Source organism: Dendrobium catenatum, unplaced genomic scaffold (assembly GCF_001605985.2).
Source record: "Dendrobium catenatum unplaced genomic scaffold, ASM160598v2 fragScaff_scaffold_1199, whole genome shotgun sequence".
NCBI classification, from domain to species: Eukaryota; Viridiplantae; Streptophyta; class Magnoliopsida; order Asparagales; family Orchidaceae; genus Dendrobium; species Dendrobium catenatum.
The window spans coordinates 1,532,035-1,552,544 of NW_021319661.1; the positions used below are offsets into that span (position 1 = coordinate 1,532,035).

General features: G+C 35.4%; 1 protein-coding gene and 1 long non-coding RNA gene across 2 annotated transcripts; both read left to right on the top strand.

The window, feature by feature from the left end:
- Nucleotides 1-965: 965 nt before the first annotated feature.
- On the top strand, nt 966-5,019 carry LOC110106592. Its single transcript, XR_002304264.2, has 4 exons — nt 966-1,057; nt 1,142-1,216; nt 1,308-1,402; nt 4,813-5,019. It is a non-coding gene; the product is annotated as an uncharacterized LOC110106592 (long non-coding RNA).
- Nucleotides 5,020-16,958: 11,939 nt separating this feature from the next.
- On the top strand, nt 16,959-18,503 carry LOC110106577 (pentatricopeptide repeat-containing protein At1g61870, mitochondrial). The gene has a single exon (XM_020836515.2). The coding sequence runs from the start codon at nt 17,058-17,060 to the stop codon at nt 18,270-18,272; it is 1,215 nt and encodes a 404-aa protein (XP_020692174.1). The 5' UTR covers nt 16,959-17,057; the 3' UTR covers nt 18,273-18,503.
- Nucleotides 18,504-20,510: the final 2,007 nt, after the last annotated feature.

Below are 20,510 nucleotides of genomic sequence, written 5' to 3' on the forward strand. Positions count from 1 at the left end.
TTTTTTTTTGTAATATCAAATATTATGTTTTGATTGCTTTCTTAATTTTTATGTATGATTTATAAATTATAATGTCGTGTCCGCGCCGTACCCGTATCCTGTATTTTTAAGAATTGACGTGTCCCGTATCCGTATCGTATCGTATCCGTGTCGCCGTATCCGTATCGGTGCAACATAGAATACAATGTATTTGAAATGTTTAGTGTTGTTTGGAAGTGTAAAATAAATGTAGGTGATTTTTTTTATTTGATTTGAAGTAAAATGAATGCATTCTAAAGCTGAATGACAATGATGATTGGCGGTACTGGTGAGTGGAGGGGGGGACGACTAGCATGTGGCGGCTAATCGCAGGCGGGTGGGCAGGTGGTGAATCGCTATGGGTGGGCTGGCTCATGCGCGTTGATGGCGAGGAGTTGCGGTCAATGATATTCAGTGGCTAGTAGCGACAGTGGTGGGCATCATCGACAGACAGTGGTGATTGGCCAACACTGGCTGGCAGTTGTGGCCAACAATTGGGGTCAACAACATAGTTAGCTTGCGGTGTATTCAGAATTCTGCCACAATCAAATGAGCTTTGAATAAATTAAAAAAATGAGCTGCACAATGAATTTGGAATTCATCAAAATTTTACTCTCATTCCTTCTTCATCAAACCAAATACCAAAATTCTAAAACCCTTGCTTTTAGAATACTTTACACACTTTTCATCACATCAAATAGCCCCTAAGAGATGAAGAAATTTGGCTTTATCAATTATATTTAATATACCCCAACGCTATGTGTTCTTCTTTTTTAAATGGCGAAGTACCATCCATCAGTAAATATTGCTTATGGTTGTTCACTATTCTTTGTTTTTAATGAAGAGTTTTTTTTCATGTTTTGTATCGTAATTTCGGTGGAATTTTGCAGTGCTTTCTTTGGAAGCCTGTGTTCATGGTTGTCTTTTTGACTAAAACTTTTGGCTTTTTGAAGCTGGCCTCGTGGGCCTTGTTATATTACGAGATGCCGCTCTTGTATGCGGAGCAGTTTTCACAAGAGCTTCCAGCTTGGGTTGGCAGGTGAGTATTCTCATATCCATTGAGAATATAACCACATGAGCTTGTTGAGAAAATCTGACCATTTGAACGTTAACTTCCATTTAGTGGAAAAGCTGGTCTGATTTTGTAAACTTGGATGATGCTCATAGGGAGAAGGTGGAGCCTCTCCTGATTAGCAAAGTATGCCCTTTTCCATTCATATTTTTTCTTCAATGTTTTTGAAATTAAATTATTCTTATTCATTGTTCCCACGAACATACACTGTTATCAGGTGAATACAGTCCTCCAACTACTTTTAGTAGCTGCTGCTCTTCTACAACCAGAACTTGGAGATGAACAATCGGAATTGTACATAACATACTTGAGGTAATTAGTTGACATCCATTGAGCACTATACATAAAGAATTCTACTAATCATTAGAACCTTGAAAACTCCATGAATAAATTGGATTTAAACCTACTAGCTTCAAATCTGGTCATTAGTCAAAATTTTTACATTAATATCCACATTAATATATTGGATATAATCTAGGATTTGATGTTAAATTGATACTTGAAGTCTAGATATTATCCAGTATCTTATGTTGAAATCTGATTTTTATGACTAATGTTAAGTTGAAATTTAGAACTGCACTTAAAGTGCGGCCAGATCAACTAGCAGCAATTAATGCTATAAAACGACTTCTTCATCTCTCTCTCTCTCTCAGCCTTTAATTTGACACGAGATCATTGATCTTCAACCATAAGGTTTTATCGCATATGTGCTGTTTTATTCCAATAGAAATGGTTTTACACTTTTACTCATTAAACTCATTATAAAGTATGTAAAATTTTGTAACCAAATATAAGGATTTTGAGTCATAAATAAAATTTTATCAGATATAAGCTATTTGACCTATATATGGGAAACCATGCGGATCATTGATTTAGCACGTCTTTTTATAATATTAACTAATGAATTTGGCGCAATTGATGTGGCGTAATTTTATTGTTGAATTTGTTAGGATTATAGCTATTCTAAAGTTTGAGTGAATGCATCGGGGTTGTTGTGTGATAGAAAATCGTCTCTCAAATTTAAGAAAAAATTCTATTAGATGATGGTAAGACCTGGAATGCTTTATCGTGCAAAATGTTAGTCATTAAAAGAGAAGCATAAAATTAAGTTAAGTGTTGCAGAGATTATGATGCTCAGGTAGATAAGTGGCTTTATACTTAAGTGAGAGAATGTGAAACGAGTATATACGTGAAAATGTTGGAGTAGGTCCAATGGTAGATAAGATTAAAGAGAGCCTGATGTTAAACTACCAGGAGTTAGCGAGAAAATTAATAAAAAAGTTGTTGAAAGTTTACCTTTATAAAATTATGCTTCAAGACAAAAGGAAGTTTTAAGGATTCGTAGTTTTCCACTTGCTTAGGCAAAGAAACACATGTAGATTAACCAAGACACTCTTAGTCAAATACAAATGCAATAGAAATACTAATAGCTTGTAACATAAATACGAAATTTAATAATGAGATGTTCATCTTGAAGGTCTTCTCACTCTACGGTTCTAGGGCTTAGCGTATGAAGATCTTCCAAACTAGACTTGAAATCACCACTAGTAAGAAAGAACCGAGGAGCTTTGTTGTTGGGAAGGTAGCCGATGGTGGAGGATGCAAGGATCTTCAGACTAGGAGCCAAGGTGTTCTAGGTCATTGGAGCTCGATCGTCTCGGCAAGGCAGTAAACGATACGGTTGACGTAGCGTTCCATCGAGCCGTCGTACTCCCAATCTGGTTTGTAGAAAGCAGATCGGAAGATATCTATATCTCCTCGGGCATTGTAAACAAAGCTGTGGTCAAACTCAAGATTGGCCATGCATACTTGCCTTGAGAGGTGGTAAGGAGAGAGGGAGGGGTGGCGGTTTGGGGAGAGAGGATCGGCCGTGATAGGAAGAGGGAGAGGGATTGGGTAAGAGTGGGGCAGATAAGGGCTTAGCAAAGATTAGGTTGGGTGGGAAAATTTGAAATTAATTTCATATTTTAGAATTAATTAGTGGGAGGGAAATTTGAATTTAAATTAACCCCAAAGTTAGGGCTGATGGGAGGCGGCAGCTTTAGGAGAGAATTAAGGAGTATTAATTGGGGCGAGGGTTTAATTGGAGAGAGAAAAATCCAATGGAGGAGGGGGTCGGCCATAGGAGGGGAGAATATGTCTAGATGCAATGCATGTGGTCCCCAATGGAGTTAATGTGAGTTAAATCAAATCAGATTTTAATTAAGGTAACTTCCTAATGAGGGGTTATTTTCATAGGAAGGTGTTTGAAATTCAAAATGATTGGATCTCAATAATGAATATTTCCTAAATAGCATGGATGTATTTTAGGAAAGTAATTATGGGTAATTTGAAATTTGAAATTCAAACTTAGGGGAGTATGGAGGGGTGGCCAGCGGGCTGGGTCAGCCATTGGGCCTTGACTGGAGGCCGGCGGCTTGGGAGCCAAAGGGGCCGGCGGTAGGGGTTCAGGGAGGAGGCTAGTCTTTGAGAGGGAAAAAAAAAATAGAGAAGATTGAAGGGGGAGGCCGGCGGGTGCTATGGGGAATTGAGGGGGTGGGATGTAGGAGAAAAGAAGAAGACGACGAACCGCGAACCTAGGAATCCACTGAGGTTGACGGGTATTGCTCTCACCCTCACTTGGGGCTTCTCCTCTCAAGAACTCACAAAGAGATCAAGAAAGAAAAGTGGAATTCTCATTCATCATTCATCATCCGATATAATAGAGGATGCTACAATATATAGGCCTAAGAAAATAAAATACAATGATTCAAATGCCTCTGGGGCTACAACTCATGTAGACTCAAAATAAAGGGTACAACCATAAATACCAATTAATACATAAACCATCAAAATAAAGGTTGTGGATCGTAGCCATCGATATGCGACTCCTGTGCTGATATACTCGTCGAAAACGTCTGTCGATGTCCTCATCAGAGGCAACTTGGATGGTTTGGTCTCATAAAACATTGGGCTTATGATGACCCATTTAGGAGAGTAGATGTATTAGATATGGCCTATGTTAAGAAAAATTGATGTTGACCTAAAAAAACTTGGTTACAAAGTATAAAAAAATTATCTTTTTATTATATTTAAATAAGAATTTGATTCTTAATAGGACACCATGGAGAAAAATGATTCATGTAATTGACTCCATGTAGTGGGATTTGATGTTGCTGTTGTTATTGTTAGTTTGAGCTTATGACCATTTAATTTAATGTTCATGGAGGCATTTGTTTTGGATGTTATATGAATGATTTGGTGCTATTTGATAGGAAACATACAATAATTCATATACATACAAGAATTCTACTAGTTACCTATCAAATTTATTGTAGAAATTCCGGGGATCAATGATTGGACCATGCAAAATAGAAAGACTTTTTCTTGGGTAAAAGAGCAAATGACTCGATCCATTTATGTATCGATCATGATATATCCAATAACTCGAGCATCTATTTATATGAATGATTTGGTGCTATTTGATAGGAAACCTTTTAAATTTGTATTTTATTATGCCTTTTGAAGTATGTGCAGGATTTTATATTTTTCAATGAATATCCAGATATACTATTAACTGATTATAACACAGAGTTAAGATATACTTTTCAAATTTTTTGTTCTCTTGAATTCATTGATGTTAAATGATGGCAAAAGAAATTTTTGTCAATACAATACACTTCTTTCATAGTTTTCAATGCAAAATGTGAATACTTAGTTTCCTCACTTTCTTATTTTTGCAGTTGGTTAGTTGCTTCAACAACTGCCGCTTCTTTTACGGCCTACCTAAAACAGTATCTTCACAGGAGAACACTGGCCTAACTAATAAAAGGAAAATAAAATATTAGGCAGGTATTATTTATTGCTTCTTGTATAATAAGATAACTCTAATACGTAATGATTCTTGAACACCCACTTGTGTATAATATAGGTATTGAAGGGCTTGGAGATGTATTTGAAGTTAGACATTAATTTAAATCTTAATCCAAATTCTTCAAAAGGTTAGATTTAGAAGTTAAGGCTTTGTTTGGGACGGTTTTTTTATTGTTTCTTGAAGCGGCTTTTTAATAAAGCTGCTTTAAGAAGCATCAAAAAAGCCGTTTCGTCTGGAACTGCTTTCTTATTGCTTCTTCAAATAGTTTTTTAGCACAAAAATTGTAAATTTTTGTATTAAAAAGTTGCTTTAAGAAGCATTAAGAATGTCATCTCAAATGAAGCCTAAAGCGATGCACATGTTCTGAAAAAAAAAAATTAAAGCAGGGAAAGAAACTCTTTTTTATATATATATATATATATATATATATGCATTCATTGAAAATTTGTTCAAATAAGTACTTAAAAAAGCTAATGAATTTTGTATTCCAATTTCATTTAATTCTTTTGTGATTTTCCTATAAAATAAAATTATATATTAGTACTAAGGTCACTTGAAGAAGTGATGGTCTGCACACTCATTTTCAATAAAGGCTTCAATTATTCATAATCTTATTGGTGTTTGGGATGACATATTTGTTACTCGTGTTATTATTCGGTCATCATATATTCCTCAATTCTTATATATATATATATTTTATAAATAACTCTTTTATAATATATTCTTATGTATTTTATATGATATTATTATTCAGGTCAAAACATGTAACACCGAAAATGAATAGGAAGTTCTGTGATGTATAAAACGAAGTTTTGTGTATAAATTTAGGGTTTAGGGTTTTCTTGCTGATTTTTAAAATAGTTTTCTAGTTCAATAATTAAAATATTTGTACTAAAAAGTTGTTTTAAGAAATAACAAGAAAGCTTTCCCCAAAAAAAAAAGAAATAACAAGAAAGCCATCTCAAACAAAGCCTTAGACTGCTTTTTTTACTATTTAAAGCAGTTTTTTAATAAAAAATTAATTATTATTTTGTATTAAAAAACTGTTTAAAAAATAATAAAAAAACTGTATTAAATAAAGCCTTAAGACTCCATTTGACGTGATAGATATTTCTAAATTTGAGATCACTTTACAGTCCAGCCTATAAATTTGGAGGCTTATTAAGATGTGCTGATAAAATTTTAAAAAGAAAATTTGTGTGATTATGGCTTCATTTCAAACGGCTTTGGACTTTTTTTTTTTTTTTTTTCACTTTTAAGAGATTTTTTATTAAAAAATAGCTTTATAAAATAATAAAAAAGTTGACCCAAATGAAAGTATATCTTAATACGAAGTGTATGTAGTTGGGCTTTAAAAATAACTAAATTATTTTGATATTAATATGAAAATTGAAGAATATTTAATCAAATTCAAAGAGGACAGTGTTCTCTAATTTGGGGTGAACTGGTTGAAGTAAGGTTGCGCCTCTAAGGACTTGTTAGGACAAACTGTCCTATGGGCACCCACCTAAAAAGCTACACGGGTGAGAAGATCTAAGACTGATGAAAGGATTCAACTCGTTCAACTCAACATAATTAAATTCAAATTTTTAATTAATGACGCATCGATGCTTAGTTTGGTTGGTGGACGAGTATGAATGAGAACTCTCAACCTGTGCTCGATTCCTCTTGAGCGGCAGTGCCTCTTAAGTGGGGCCCAATCAAATGCGGGTCACGAGGTTTCTGGGGTTGGCCTCTTTTAGATTAGCTGAGTACTAGTCATGACATCAGACACCCTTTCAGGAATGACAACGCGTGGCTTGTTCCTATATATATTAATTAATTAATGCAATAAGCGCCATTTTCTTTTGACAACTCCTTAGCTAAATTCTGGGATCTTTTTTTTTTTTTTTAATTTCGCTTTCGGAGTTGTTTTGGGTAGGTTTTATTGTTTTTGTCATTTGATATTTTTGAGCTCAATTCGGTTTGCTTTTTTGTTCGTAGTTCCTCTGTTTTTTCTTTCGTTTCACATGAATTGTAATTGAGCTTTCCATATGCGCTTTCAATATAGTAATGAATGCCATTCGGCCTTAATTCTCCCATATACTATGTAGAAAAGTAAGTTTCAGTTACATTTATAATGCATGTGTATCAAGTAAATACCAGTTAAAAAAGATATGCAAAAAAAATGTTAAAAAGTATTACATTTTAAAAAAAAATCAATTAATGAATTTAAAAGGTCTATTATTAATTTTATATTGAAAAGAACTAAAACTTTTAATAGGACACAAATAGAGAAAAAGGATTCATGTAGCTAATCAAACATAGTGGAATATAAAGGTTTAATGTTCTTATTGTTGTATTGAAAATACATTCCAACTAAGAGGTCTAAAGGTTTGATGTTCCATACACAACTGTCATTGGCCTATTGATTGAGAGCTTAGGCTTCCAACTAAGAGGTCTAAGGTTCGAGTCTATGCGTATGCGTTGTGTGTGTGAGTTTGCCTTAACTGACCTAAATCTCAAAAAAAAAAAAAAAAAAAAAAAAAAAACATTCCAAAAGTTTTGTAAATGATGAAATCGGGCAAGTGTACATGCAAAGACGAAAAGTGCTAATAGAATAAAAAACAAAATATCTTGATTAATAATTGCAAACAGTTTATATATAATTAAATTTATTTTTTGATGAGCTATATATCATAATTATTTCAAAGTTTAATGACTACAAGCCCACTCCTAACCAAATATAAATCAAATATTCTCACCTAAATTTCATCAATATCTATGATAAAGCCTAAATTTTTTTACATTTAAAAAAAAGCATTTTCTTTGAACCAATGAACCATCCTTTCACTCATAGAGTACCATTTCAAACAAAAATCTCATCCCATTTAGCATTGTTCAAATATTCAAAATTCATGATTTCACCCAACAAATCAAGAGAGTTATATACACCTAACAGAACATAAGAAGGATAAGAGCTAAATTATGGCTATCCCATTTTGCTTTTGTCCTGCTTAGAATGATAAATGGTTGACAACACTATAAAAAAAGAGCAGAAAATAGCTGATAGAAAGGTTATAATAGTTACAGCTCTTGTGTGCACCGCATTCCCACAGGGAATTCTCCATGTCATAGTGTTTCCAGACAAGACACCCAAATCAATTAGAGTCCATGAACAGGCTGCAGTTCTAGAGATTTTTGGCCTGCAACTTATGAACAAATATGGTTTGCCTATTGTTATGTTTATGTAGCCACTTGAATTAAGAGGCTGGGAAAAAAATGAGGGCAGAGTTAGAAATATGAGGCATAAATAAGACATATTTTGAGTAAGAGTATTATTGCAAATAAATCTAAATATGAAGGGGAAAAAAAGATAGGGTTATTCGCATAATGAACATGCAAGATCTTTTTTTTTATCCTGGGAATGACAGTTCACTGACCAATCGTCGGCTGACTATGGTCCTCTAATCCCTGTCGCCTAATAACACTCCTCCAAATTCTATTGCCTATCAACAGTCCCTCAACCATCATCGCTCGTTCAATCCATCACCTACCATCGTGAGTGATGCCAACCCATGTTATTATTTATAAGATCAATGCATGTCATTAACAGCAACTCTAACTCCCAATGTCAACACTAGGATTTAGGTTGGCCTTCGAGGCCTCTGGCCACCTTTTCTCAAAGGAGATCGGCCAAATAAAAAAAAACAAACAAACGATCTCTTAAAGAGAGCTCCCATGGAACATGGCCATTCCAACTTTAAATATGTAATATGTTCTATAAATTGTATGTTTACTACATTGAATTAATGCCTCCCTCGATGAAGGGCATTATTTATAACAGATGACAAACACTAATGGTATATTGGTATAATTTTAACGAGGCCGGTCCTTATGTTTTTTATTTTTCTTGAGTTTTATGTATGAAAACTATAGCGTCTCTTAATTATTACACTTTACTCTCCTCTATTGTATGTGTTGAATCTTTATATAAACGCTAAGACAACAAATTCTTTATCTCTCTACCACCGTGAATATCCCGACACACAATAAAGGTCAACTTAAACACATCTCCAGACATACTCTCTTCCTTTAACATAGAATGCATATTGAAAGGCTTGCTTAAGTTGACAAGCTTTTTTGGTGGAAAAGTGGAGACTCAAGAAGCATATCAGAACTTAAATCAACATTCTTCATTAAGAACTAAAAATCAACTTTATGCAACCATTGCATCTACATTACACCTCTAAAAGAACCTTCAAAAAGCAAGATTCGTACCTTCCCAAAATTTAAAAGAGACAAGAAATGAGCGTCTAGAAAAAGTATAGTGTAACAGATTACATCTGATTTACATTGAACAGAATCCTCTCTATTTGTCTACGAGCACTTCTTTCCTAATTTCACATTGTACTCCAACCCTTTTCTTTTTTCTCTCGTGATATTCATTTGTAAAATTCCTATATTCTGCTTCATTGATCATTTTATATTTCAGGCGTTTGATAATAGAACCACAGAATTTGTTGGGACTCAATAGCCTTAAAAGTTATCCATATAAGATCTTAGGTCCTTCATATGACTAGTTTAGAAACTCTCAATTACCTGAGCGAATTTCTTCATCTAAAAACTTACTAAAATTTGGTTCAAGTAGATGTCCATGGCTATTAAAGAAAGACCCCATCAGATTATCTTGTGAACAAGTGCGGCAGCCAATGATATTTGGATGGCTACATTTCTGTCATCAGGAATAATTCAAAGCCAACAAATTATGAAATTTATTAATGAAAAGACAAATCATCAACCAAAACATAAGATTGTGCCAAGCATAACATCTTTAATAGTTAAGAAAATGATCAAAGTTATCCCTTTCTAGTAGTCAGACAAGACTAGTGTGAGAAAAATAGCTATAGCTCACAAGTGAATGAAGAAGATATTATCAAAATGCAAGTCTCAAACCACAAATTCCAAGCCTATTTACAAATATAAAACAGACCAAGATGCATAATTCAGCACAATGAAAGTAATCAGAAGTTAATTGATGAGTTACTCCGGAAGGAAATTCAGTTCTTTGTTCTATGAAAACTCTTGATTTCACTCATATACGATTTAAATAGAGTGGTAATTTACCGCTGAAAAATTATCCTAAGAAAGGAGGGTGATTAGCACAGCAGAAGTTACACTCAAAAAAGAAAATTCACTGCTGAAGCATATGAATCTTCTCATAAAATAATATAATCAAAGTAGTTATACGGTAAGTATCACTTAAAACAGAGTTTACAACTGAAATTAATATAGTAACGTCTCAAACGGAAGCTTTACCCAATAATAGAAGCAAGCATGGGTGGAACCAACCTTAATTTTTAGGATGGGCAAAATTATAAAAAAATAAAATTTTATATAAGAAAAAATTCAAAATAAATTATTCTATTTTATTATAATTATTAAATAAAAAATACAAGCTTTACATTCTATTTTACATTCAAATATCTCAAGCCCAGATTTGCTCATAATCAAACATATCAACCCTAGATTAGGAATCCACTAACAGCAGAAACAATTTCAATACTTTTGCATCTGATCATTACGACTGATTTTGTATAATTGGTGACTAAAAGAATATTTAAAGCATCCACGACATCGCCCCACATTTTTTTCTTAAGTATGATGTTTGTAATGTTTCAACATAGAAACTATTCTAACAATAACTCGCTAAGCACATCATTATGAAGCTCCGGCCACTTAGGTGTTCTGTTAAACCCCTTGTATTAACCCGTATTGATCAACATATCTTCCTAGACTCTCCCTATTGTGTGGGCTTCCCCTTCAATAATCACTTCATTATCAGTACGCTATTAAATAAACTTCAATTAACTCTTTACTAATTTAAACAGGAGAGGAGTTCAGCATAAAGCCATAAATATTAATGTGGTAAATGAAAATATACTGCTGTGACTATCAAATTTTTTCTACATTGATTTTTTGTACATCTATAAGGGAGATAATTAGTGCTTGAAGACTTCTTATCACTCGGGTTGTCTACATCGTGGAACGTGGAAGGGGTTGAAATCTCTCAAGAGTCATCATTTTGAGATGGTTCTCGGCACTTTTTTTATGATTGAGACATTTCAACAATAGTTTCAGTACGCCGATGCATAGAGAATTTTTATTGCTTGAGAAATCTTCAGTTGGACTCATGATCAAGAGCTCCTAAGTTAAAAACTTGTGATGCTTCCTCACAATTTGATTTCAAAATTGAGACTTTGCACTACGTACGAAATGTAAAGGATTAAATCTTCTGCTGACTAAACAGTTAATGAGGATGAACAGCACATCGAGTGTAAATCCCGTTTGGCAGGCTTTACCTAAATCCTGCTAAAATCCGGCCTAAATCCTGTTGCCAAACAGCCCCTTCAAGTTAATTTTACTTTTATTAGGGAGGGCAATTGCCCTCGGGGATAACTTGGATCTGCCCTTGGAAGCAAAAAAGATAAAATTATTAAGATCAGGAAGAAAAAAATTTATCCAAGCCAACCTTCTTAAGCGAAGAAACAAGAGGATCAGAATCTCCTTTGCTGGGAAAGGGAACGATGCACAAAACACTAAGCAACAATAGTAGCCGGAATCCACAATGATGACTATGTAGTATATCCATAAAGCTAGGTCACAGCCCACCAAACAAGAATTTCAGCAGCATCCCGATAGGAAAACGATAACTTTTCTAATTTCATAAAGCTTTTACATCTTAATGCTATGATGCTATAACCCACCCAGCAGGAAAAATGGGGGTTTCGCCGAGAAATTTGGAGTTGAGAGCGACGAGATGCAAGGCCTAAGAGCTAATAAATAGAAAATGGGCAAAACGACGGTGAGAAATTGTCAGGGAATACAGTGACGGGAGGCATTGAGATAGCGAGCTAGGGCGGCGATAGGTGATCGCTTGAGCAGGACGATATTCGGTAAAATTCAACGGATCTCCACGGCATATATAATTTTGGATTAACATTTTATTATGAATTTTAATATTTAAATAAAAATTTTATAAATGAGCTGATTTAATAAATAATAAAATTCCATCTATTATATGTATACTCATAAATATTTTCTTAAGTATTTAACAAGTAGTCCACTGTTCATAACAATCAGACTCCAACGTTGAAGGTCTATAAAGGAGTTCACATAATGATTATAAGACTTAAGTCGATCGAACACTTAGGGCATCTCCAACCGAACGCCAAACGAGCGTTTGGCGTCATTCCTTCGCTCCAGCCGAACGCCAAAAAATCCTCCATTTGCTTGCGGGTGAACAGTGCAATGCCAATATTGGCGTTGCACTGTTCACCCACGCCATTTTTCTCTGTCAACAGGAAAAATGCGGGAAAGGAGAAGGGTCGTTACCTTGACGCAAAAGCAAAAAAATGACGTTGGATTGGAGCAACACCACGCCATTTTTGCTTTTTGCGGTATTTTGGCGTGAAAAATAGAGTTCTCGGTTGGAGATGACCTTAGAGGATGGTTGCAATGAATTGGGCAATTTACCAGTTGCCTTCCACCAGGGATGGCAACTCACACGAAAGAGCTTGTTATCACTCTCCTCGGACTTAAAGTTTACTCTAAGTTCCACCACAAATTGTTGTTGTTCTTAGGGCATTGGTCGGCTACAACCCTCTCAACTCAAACATTGGCCATCAATTTTGTTCGTACAGACTTGTCCTCTTGTACTAGGCAATGCAAGATTCACCAAAAAAGGCAGAGAAATAGCGATTAAGAGGACTAGTCATCTTGCAAGCTAATTAGGACGAGATGTAGTTAGGTAGTCTATATAAAGTGTCATTATCTTATTTTTTTTATTGATGTAGCATTTCCTATAATCCTCAAGTCTTTATAAAAAAATGATGAAAAATAATATTTTGGATATTTTACATTTTTTACGTTCTTTAACACTTATGCTATAAATATTTGAACTATTGGATTTCTTTTTTTATTCTCTCTCTCCTACCACCCAAGAATAAATTTAGATCCAATATTATATATGTAATTGACTTAAGTAATTTTACTCTATGACAAATAACAACTAACAAAAATATTAGAGTTGGTAATCCCTAAATTTGATTTTGAAGAGTTTTAGTAAAACCACTTTTATTAACTATATGAGACAATACAACAACAACAACAACATCAAGCCTTTATCCCACTACGTGGGGTCGGCTACATGAATCCTTTTTCTCCATTGTGTCCTATTAAAAGCCAAATTCTCGTTTAAATCTAATAAAGAAAGGTCATTCCTAATATTTTCTAACCAAGTCTTTTTAGGTCTACCCCTACCTTTCTTAACACAAGTCAAATCTAATACCTCTACTCTCTTAACTGGGTCGTCGGAAGGCCGCCTTTTTATGTGACCAAACCATCTAAGGCGACTCTCTCTAATCTTATCTTCTACTGGAGCTACTCCAACCTTTTCACGTATATGCTCATTTCGTATCCTATCTCTAAGGGTAAAGCCACTCATCCATCTAAGCATCCTCATCTCTGCCACACTTAACTTAGTATTATGCTTCTCTTTTAATGGCCAACATTCGGCACCATAAAGCATTGCAGGCCTCACTACCAACTTATAGAATTTTCCCTTAAGTTTGAGGGGCACATTTCTATCACATAACAAGCCCGATGCATTCCGCCACTTCAACCATCCAACTTGAATTCTGCTGATAATATCCCCATCTATTTCACCATCACTCTGAACAATAGATCCAAGATACCTAAAACGTGTACTCTTATTAATGACTTGATCGCCCAAAGTCACAATCCCCTCACTAGGACTATTACTGCTAAAATTACACTCCATATATTCCGTTTTAGATCTACTCAAGCGAAAACCTTTAGACTCTAAGGTTGACCTCCATAATTCAAGTTTACCTTCAACTCCCTCTCTAGTCTTATCAACAAGAAGAATATCATCAGCAAAAAGCATACACCAAGGTACATCATCTTGCAAATGTCTAGTGAGAACATCCATGACTAAAGCAAAAAGATATGGGCTTAAGGCTGATCCTTGATGTAACCCAACCGAAATAGGGAAATACTTGGTCAAACCACCTTGTGTTTGAACACAAGTAATAGCTCCTACATACATATCTTTAATGATTTGAATATAAGCATTATTAACTCCTTTCTTTTCAAGAACTCTCCATAGCACTTCTCTTGGAACTTTATCATATGCTTTTTATAAATCAATAAATATCATATGTAGATCCTCCTTATTTCCTCTATATTTTTCCATCAAACCTCTGAATAAATGTATGGCTTCCATAGTCGACCTACCCGGCATAAATCCAAATTGATTTTGAGAAACATTAGTATCACGCCGCAACCTATGCTCCAAAACTCGCTCCCATAGTTTTAAAGTATGACACATTAACTTAATACCTCTATAATTCGCACAATCTTGAACATCACCTTTATTCTTAAAAATAGGAATTAACACACTCATTCTCCACTCATCTGGCATCTTCTTAGTCTTCAAAATAGTATTAAAAAGTTTAGTAAGCCAAGAAATCCCTTCATCTCCTAAGCATTTCCACACCTCTATTGGAATATCATCAGGTCCAACAGCTTTTCCACCCTTCATTCTATTTAAAGCCTCTCTAACTTCAGTTTTACTAATACGCCGATAAAAACAGAAATCTTTACTTTCATTTAGGGTGCTAAGGTCACTACAGTCAATCTTATTTTCACAATCTTCATTAAAAAGGTTAGCAAAATATCTCATCCATCTTTGTTGAATATCATCTTCTAAGAAAAGTATTTTTTGATCTTCATCCTTAATACACTTCACTTGAACTAAATCCTTACTACTCCTATCTCTTTGTTTGGCTAACTTATACATATATATTTCTCCCTCTTTAGTATCTAATCTATTATATAAATCACTAAAAGCTAATGCCTTTGCATCGCATATTGCTTTCTTAGAATCCTTACGAGCCACTTTATATAATTCCCAATTATCAGAATTTTTAAAATTAAACCAATTTTTATAACAAAGCTTCTTATTTTTAATTTTTTCTTGCACATTAGGATTCCACCACCAACTATTTTTACTATTAGGAGCTTTTCCCTTAGATACTCCAAGCACATCTTTTGCAATATTCTTAATATCACTAGCCACTTTTTCCCACATAATATTAGCATCCTCATGCACAGACAAAATCTTAAGATCTAAAATCTTACTCACAAAAATATTTTGGTTAATATTCTTTAAATGCCCCCATCTAATCCTCGAAAAACGTTTTACTTTATTTTTTATTTTATGCCCCTTTATCTTAAAGTCCAAAACTAATAATCGATGTTGGGTACATAAATTTTCACTCGGAATAACTTTACAATCTTTGCAATCTAAACGATTTAATTTTCTAATAAGAAAATAGTCAATCTGGGTTGTACTATATCCATTTTTATAAGTGATGAGATGCTCATTCCTTTTCTTAAAAAAGGTATTAGCAATTAAAAAATTATAAGCTAAACAAAAATCCAATATGGTCTTGCCACCTTCATTCGTCGTTCCAAATCCATGGCCACCATGAATGCTTTTAAAATCATCTACCTCTCTACCAACATGTCCATTTAAATCTCCTCCAATAAAAACTCTTTCTTCAAGAGGTATATTTTGTATTAATTCTTCCAAGTCATTCCAAAAATTTAATTTAGAACTCATATCCAAACCTACTTGAGGAGCATAAGCACTTATAATATTAACAATCTTATCATCAACAACAATCTTTAAAGCTATAATTCTATCTCCAATCCTATTAATTTTTATAACATTATCCTTTAAACTCTTATCTATAATAACACCTACACCATTTCTAGTACGACTCCTACCCGAATACCAAAGTTTAAATCCTAAACTATCAATTTCCTTAGCCTTATCTCCAACCCATTTAGTTTCCTGAATGCACAAAATATTTAACTTCCTATGAATCATAATATATATTAACTCCATTAATTTACCTGTAAGGGAACCTATATTCCAAGTTCCTATCCTAATTTTAGTATCATGGACTAGCTTCTTTGCCCACATCCGTCCTTGATGTGGGAACCCTTGCCTATTTAACACTGCACCCGGGCGCCGGTGCAGCGGCCCTTGCACACTTGTCACTGTATTCAGGCCATACAGCGCGTCGCTTCCAGGGGACGCCCTAGCATTAACACTCCTTAAGCTAAAATCCTTATCTTCTTCTTCTTCTTCCCCAAAATCTCGGTTTTCAGTACCCAACCCTCAATCATCGCCTGCGTGCTCCGCCCCTGATCAGCAAGAGCAAGATGTCCGACAACTTAATTCACAAGCCCGATTAAAAACTCCCATTTTTCGGTTTTCAGTTCTCAGTTTGCACAGGTAAGAGTAAAAGTGTAAAACACAAGTTCAGCATATACAATCTCCTCACCTAACAATGTTTCAAGCACCGACGACCAGCGACGATCGAGGAGTTGCAGCGTCGATTAACCGGGTTGGCCAGTTCGTCAACGATCCAAGCACGGATGAAGGAGCTGCAACGACGAACGGCGAAGGAGGAGCTGCAGCGACCGGCGACTGGCGACCGACGACGAACGGCTGAACGGACGAAGGAAAAATCGGAGACGGGGGCGGCTTCGGGAGTTACGGGAGTAGAAAATGAATTTAGGTTTAGGTAAATGTTTTACTGTTTTAAGTTTTAAGTTTTAACTTTTAAAGTTTAAACCGTATGATTCAGTCAGACGGTTGAAATCAGAGATGGCCGGTTCGCTCCCGGTTCCGGTTCGCCGGGTTCGCGGTACAACCGCCGGTCGGACCGATTCAAATCCGGTCCGATGATAATCCGGTTTCGCCAGACAACCGAACCGGCCGGCCGGCCGGGTGCCGGTTCAACCGGTTGAACCGGCCGGTCCGGTCCGGTTTTAAAAACGTTGATTTATATACCATTTTAATATTAAATATACTATACCTAAAATTTATTTCTAACACTTATATAATCCTATAAATTTGGTATTTCATACGCCCAAATCCGACAATCCGAGCACAGTCGCTCAACCTGCTCAGCACATCTGTTTCCAGCTTCTCTTCTTCTCAACGCTTGCCCGCGTCGCCTTCAAAACCCTAGCTTTATGGCGCTCTACACAAAACTACCCCACCAAAAACTCTACTCCCGCCTCCTCATTCGCCACCTCTCTGCCACCGCCACCACCGCCGTATCCCCCTCCGCTATTCTTAGCCCCTCCGACTCCTCTGCTGTCCTCACAGCCAAGCAGAAATCCCGCGCTGCCCTTCATCTTCTCAGATCGGAGAACGAGCCCTCCCGCATCGTCGACATCTGCCGCGCCGCAGCCCTTACTCCTTCCTCACACCTCGACCGCAACGCCTTCTCTTCCGCCATCTCCAAGCTCTCATCTTCCCAATCCTTCTCCTCAATCCGTTCCCTCGTAGATGAACTTTTACTGTCTTCGAAAAACCCCAACCCTCGCTTTGTCTCCCACGCCATCGTCCTCTTCGGCCATGCTGGCATGCATGACGACGCCCTCCGTGCGTTTCGATCATTACCGTCTCCTCGATCCCTCAATGCTCTTCTATTCGCCTGCATCATATCCAACAACCACTCTGAGCTTGCCAAGATCTTTCGAGAATACCCCACAATCTACGGGTTGAGCCCTGATCTTGAAACATACAACACCGTGATTAAATCATTTGCGGAGTCGGGGACTACCAGATCATTCTACTCGGTGTTTGATGAAATGCTCAAGAGAAAAATTAAGCCTAATACGACCACTTTCTGCAACGCACTTGAAGGGTTTTATAAGGAGCAGAGGTTTGACGACGTGGAGAAGGTGTTAGAGCTTATGAGAAAGCACGATTGCAACCCAGGGGTTTCCACGTATAATGTGAGGATACTTGGGTTGACCAAACTTGGAAAGTCGGAGCAGGCAAAAGAGTTGTTTGGCGAGATGTTGAAGAAGAAGGTGAACCCAAGTTGGGTTAGTTACAGTTATTTAATTGTTGGATTTTGCAAGGAAGGGAATTTGGAGGAAGCCAAAAGATTTTACAAGTCTATGCGTAGCAAAGGCTGTGTTGCTGAGAGTTGGGTTTACTTCTCACTTATGAACTATTTGTGTAAAGGTGGAGACTTTGAGGCGGCATTGGGAGTTTGCAAGGACACAATGGTGAGAAATTGGGTGCCCTGCTTTGCCAGCATGAAGCTGCTGGTGAATGGGCTTGCCAGTAGCTCGAAAGTGGATGAGGCAAAGGATCTTATTGAGAAGGTGAAGGAGAGATTTCCAAAAGGTACCGACATGTGGAAGGAAGTAGAAGAGGGGTTGTTAAAGTGATGATGCTCTATCTCCTTCATTGCAACCCTTCTTGCGAAGGGGAGGCTGAAGATTTCAACTCAGCTCATTCTTTAAGCCCCAAAACTTTCATATTTTGCTTGTTAAATTTATCATTTGGGATTGAATCTTTAAACAATCATTATATGAGAATCCTACTCTTTTATGTTCCAAAACCTTCTTGATTTTCTCTTAGTTGTATGCAATCTGATCCTCTAGTATTTTTCGTATGTACAATACAATACCATAAATTAGAATATCTGAATTTTGAAACCTCTTTGCTATTCTAAAAAAAAGGGAAATAAATTTATTTCTTTTTATTTTTGAAGATTTGTTGAGAGAATGCTTCTCTTCTTTGATTTCTTTGTAAAATGATTGCTTCAAAGTTCATGGGATATTTTCGAATGATTTTTAATAGTTTTCTGAGAAAGAACATTTGATTTTGTTTGTTACTCTTCTCAATTGACTCCTGTATATTCTATTTATGAAATTATAAGTACCTCGGCATCTTTTGACTGTTGGTCATTTCTGATTGAGCAGCACAAAGTGTAGTATTCATGTCTCTGTGGTTTGTTTATTGGTTTCTTTATCGCATGTGTGTGTTGTTAGTGCTAGTTTTATTTCTTCTAAGTTTATTTGTTTCTTCTCTGTAGCATTCACAAAAAAGAGATAATTTATGCATTTCCTTCATAGCAAATTGGTATAAAAAATTAGACAAGTTGAATCTAGCAGATGTCATCATAAAACATTTCTACCAACATTATCAAACAAGAGTATTGCATCATCAAAGGATTTTTTTGGAACAATTTTTTTATTGCTTTTTAAAACAACTTTTTAATAAATTTTTTTAATTAAAATTTTTGTACGAGAAAGTCATTTTAGAAAGAAATTATAAAGTTGTTCCTAATGAAACCTTAATGTGAATAATAGTATCAAGAATATGAAGAGGTGAGCATCTTTATCCAAGTATGGAAGTATTTTGTAATGACATAATATATGAGACAAATGTTGAGATTTCTATTTGGGATATGAGATCCTTTGAAATGTGGCAGATTATAATGTCACAATAGAGATGTGGGAGAAGCTAGAATTTCCTTGCATTATGTGGGAAGCTGGGAGAAGGTGGAAGTTTCTTGTATGATGAAGTCACTTACCAATTGTCTATATGGAGTAATAGTTTACGTTTTGCATGAAAAATGGTGCATTATTATAAGGGAACTTTGATTTTTATAATGAGATATTTTTGGATCTATCATATTTGGAATTTGAAGATTCAAAGAAAAAGAAATGGTTATGTAAAAACTTTATGATAAAACTTAAAAGTCTTACTAATATGCCTTAGAAATTTAGTATAATATGATAATATAATAGTAATTATAAAGAATTTGGTGATGCATTTGTAATTATGTACTTGTTAAAAAAATTTTTATGATGCGTCATCAAGATTAAAATTTTGATCTTTTATATAAGGGCCGCTCTTTATGAATACTCTATGAATAAAATTGTAATCGACAATTTGTTCCTAAATGACAGCAATAAGCTATATTTCCCTCTTTTGTGTTCTTGTTTTCGTATTCTTCTTCATTGTTATCTTCAAAAGTTGCTCGCAATGGTAATGTAGTTGGGCTTATTTTAAGTTTTTGTGCAATAAATACAGTCGAAACAAAAATTAGAAATCATGCATCACAATTAATACGGTGATTTATATGGTTCAGCCAAGATGCCTATGTCCACGGAGAGTGCATGATGATTTCACTATATTGAAGGAAAATAAGTATTATAATTTGACTCTCTTCCGCCTATGCATCAACCCTCAAACCATATTTGTGTTAACGGATATGAATAAAGAATGAAATATGTAACATGTAGCCTTGTACAGCTGTATTCTTATGTTAAAGATATGTGCGAAGGTTCTTTACAAAAACCTCTATATATACCATTGTATACCCACTGGACAATACATAAATAAAAATTAATCTTTCCCTCTCTCTTGGTTTGTTTGCTAAGCATCTATCTGACTAGCGCTTCATAGCACATCAAGTTAACATGGTTTCAGACTAGGTTCTTCTTCTTCTTCTTCTTCTTCTCTGTTCTTTACTTTCTTCGTTACTATGGCCGGCTCCTTTGTTTCCACCCCCTCGGTTGATTCAAACTCCCCCTTCGTCTCAATAACTATACCTCCTCAACTTAAATTCTTGATGAATAACATCAAGAATCTAGTTCCTAACTCCCTTGCCGCGG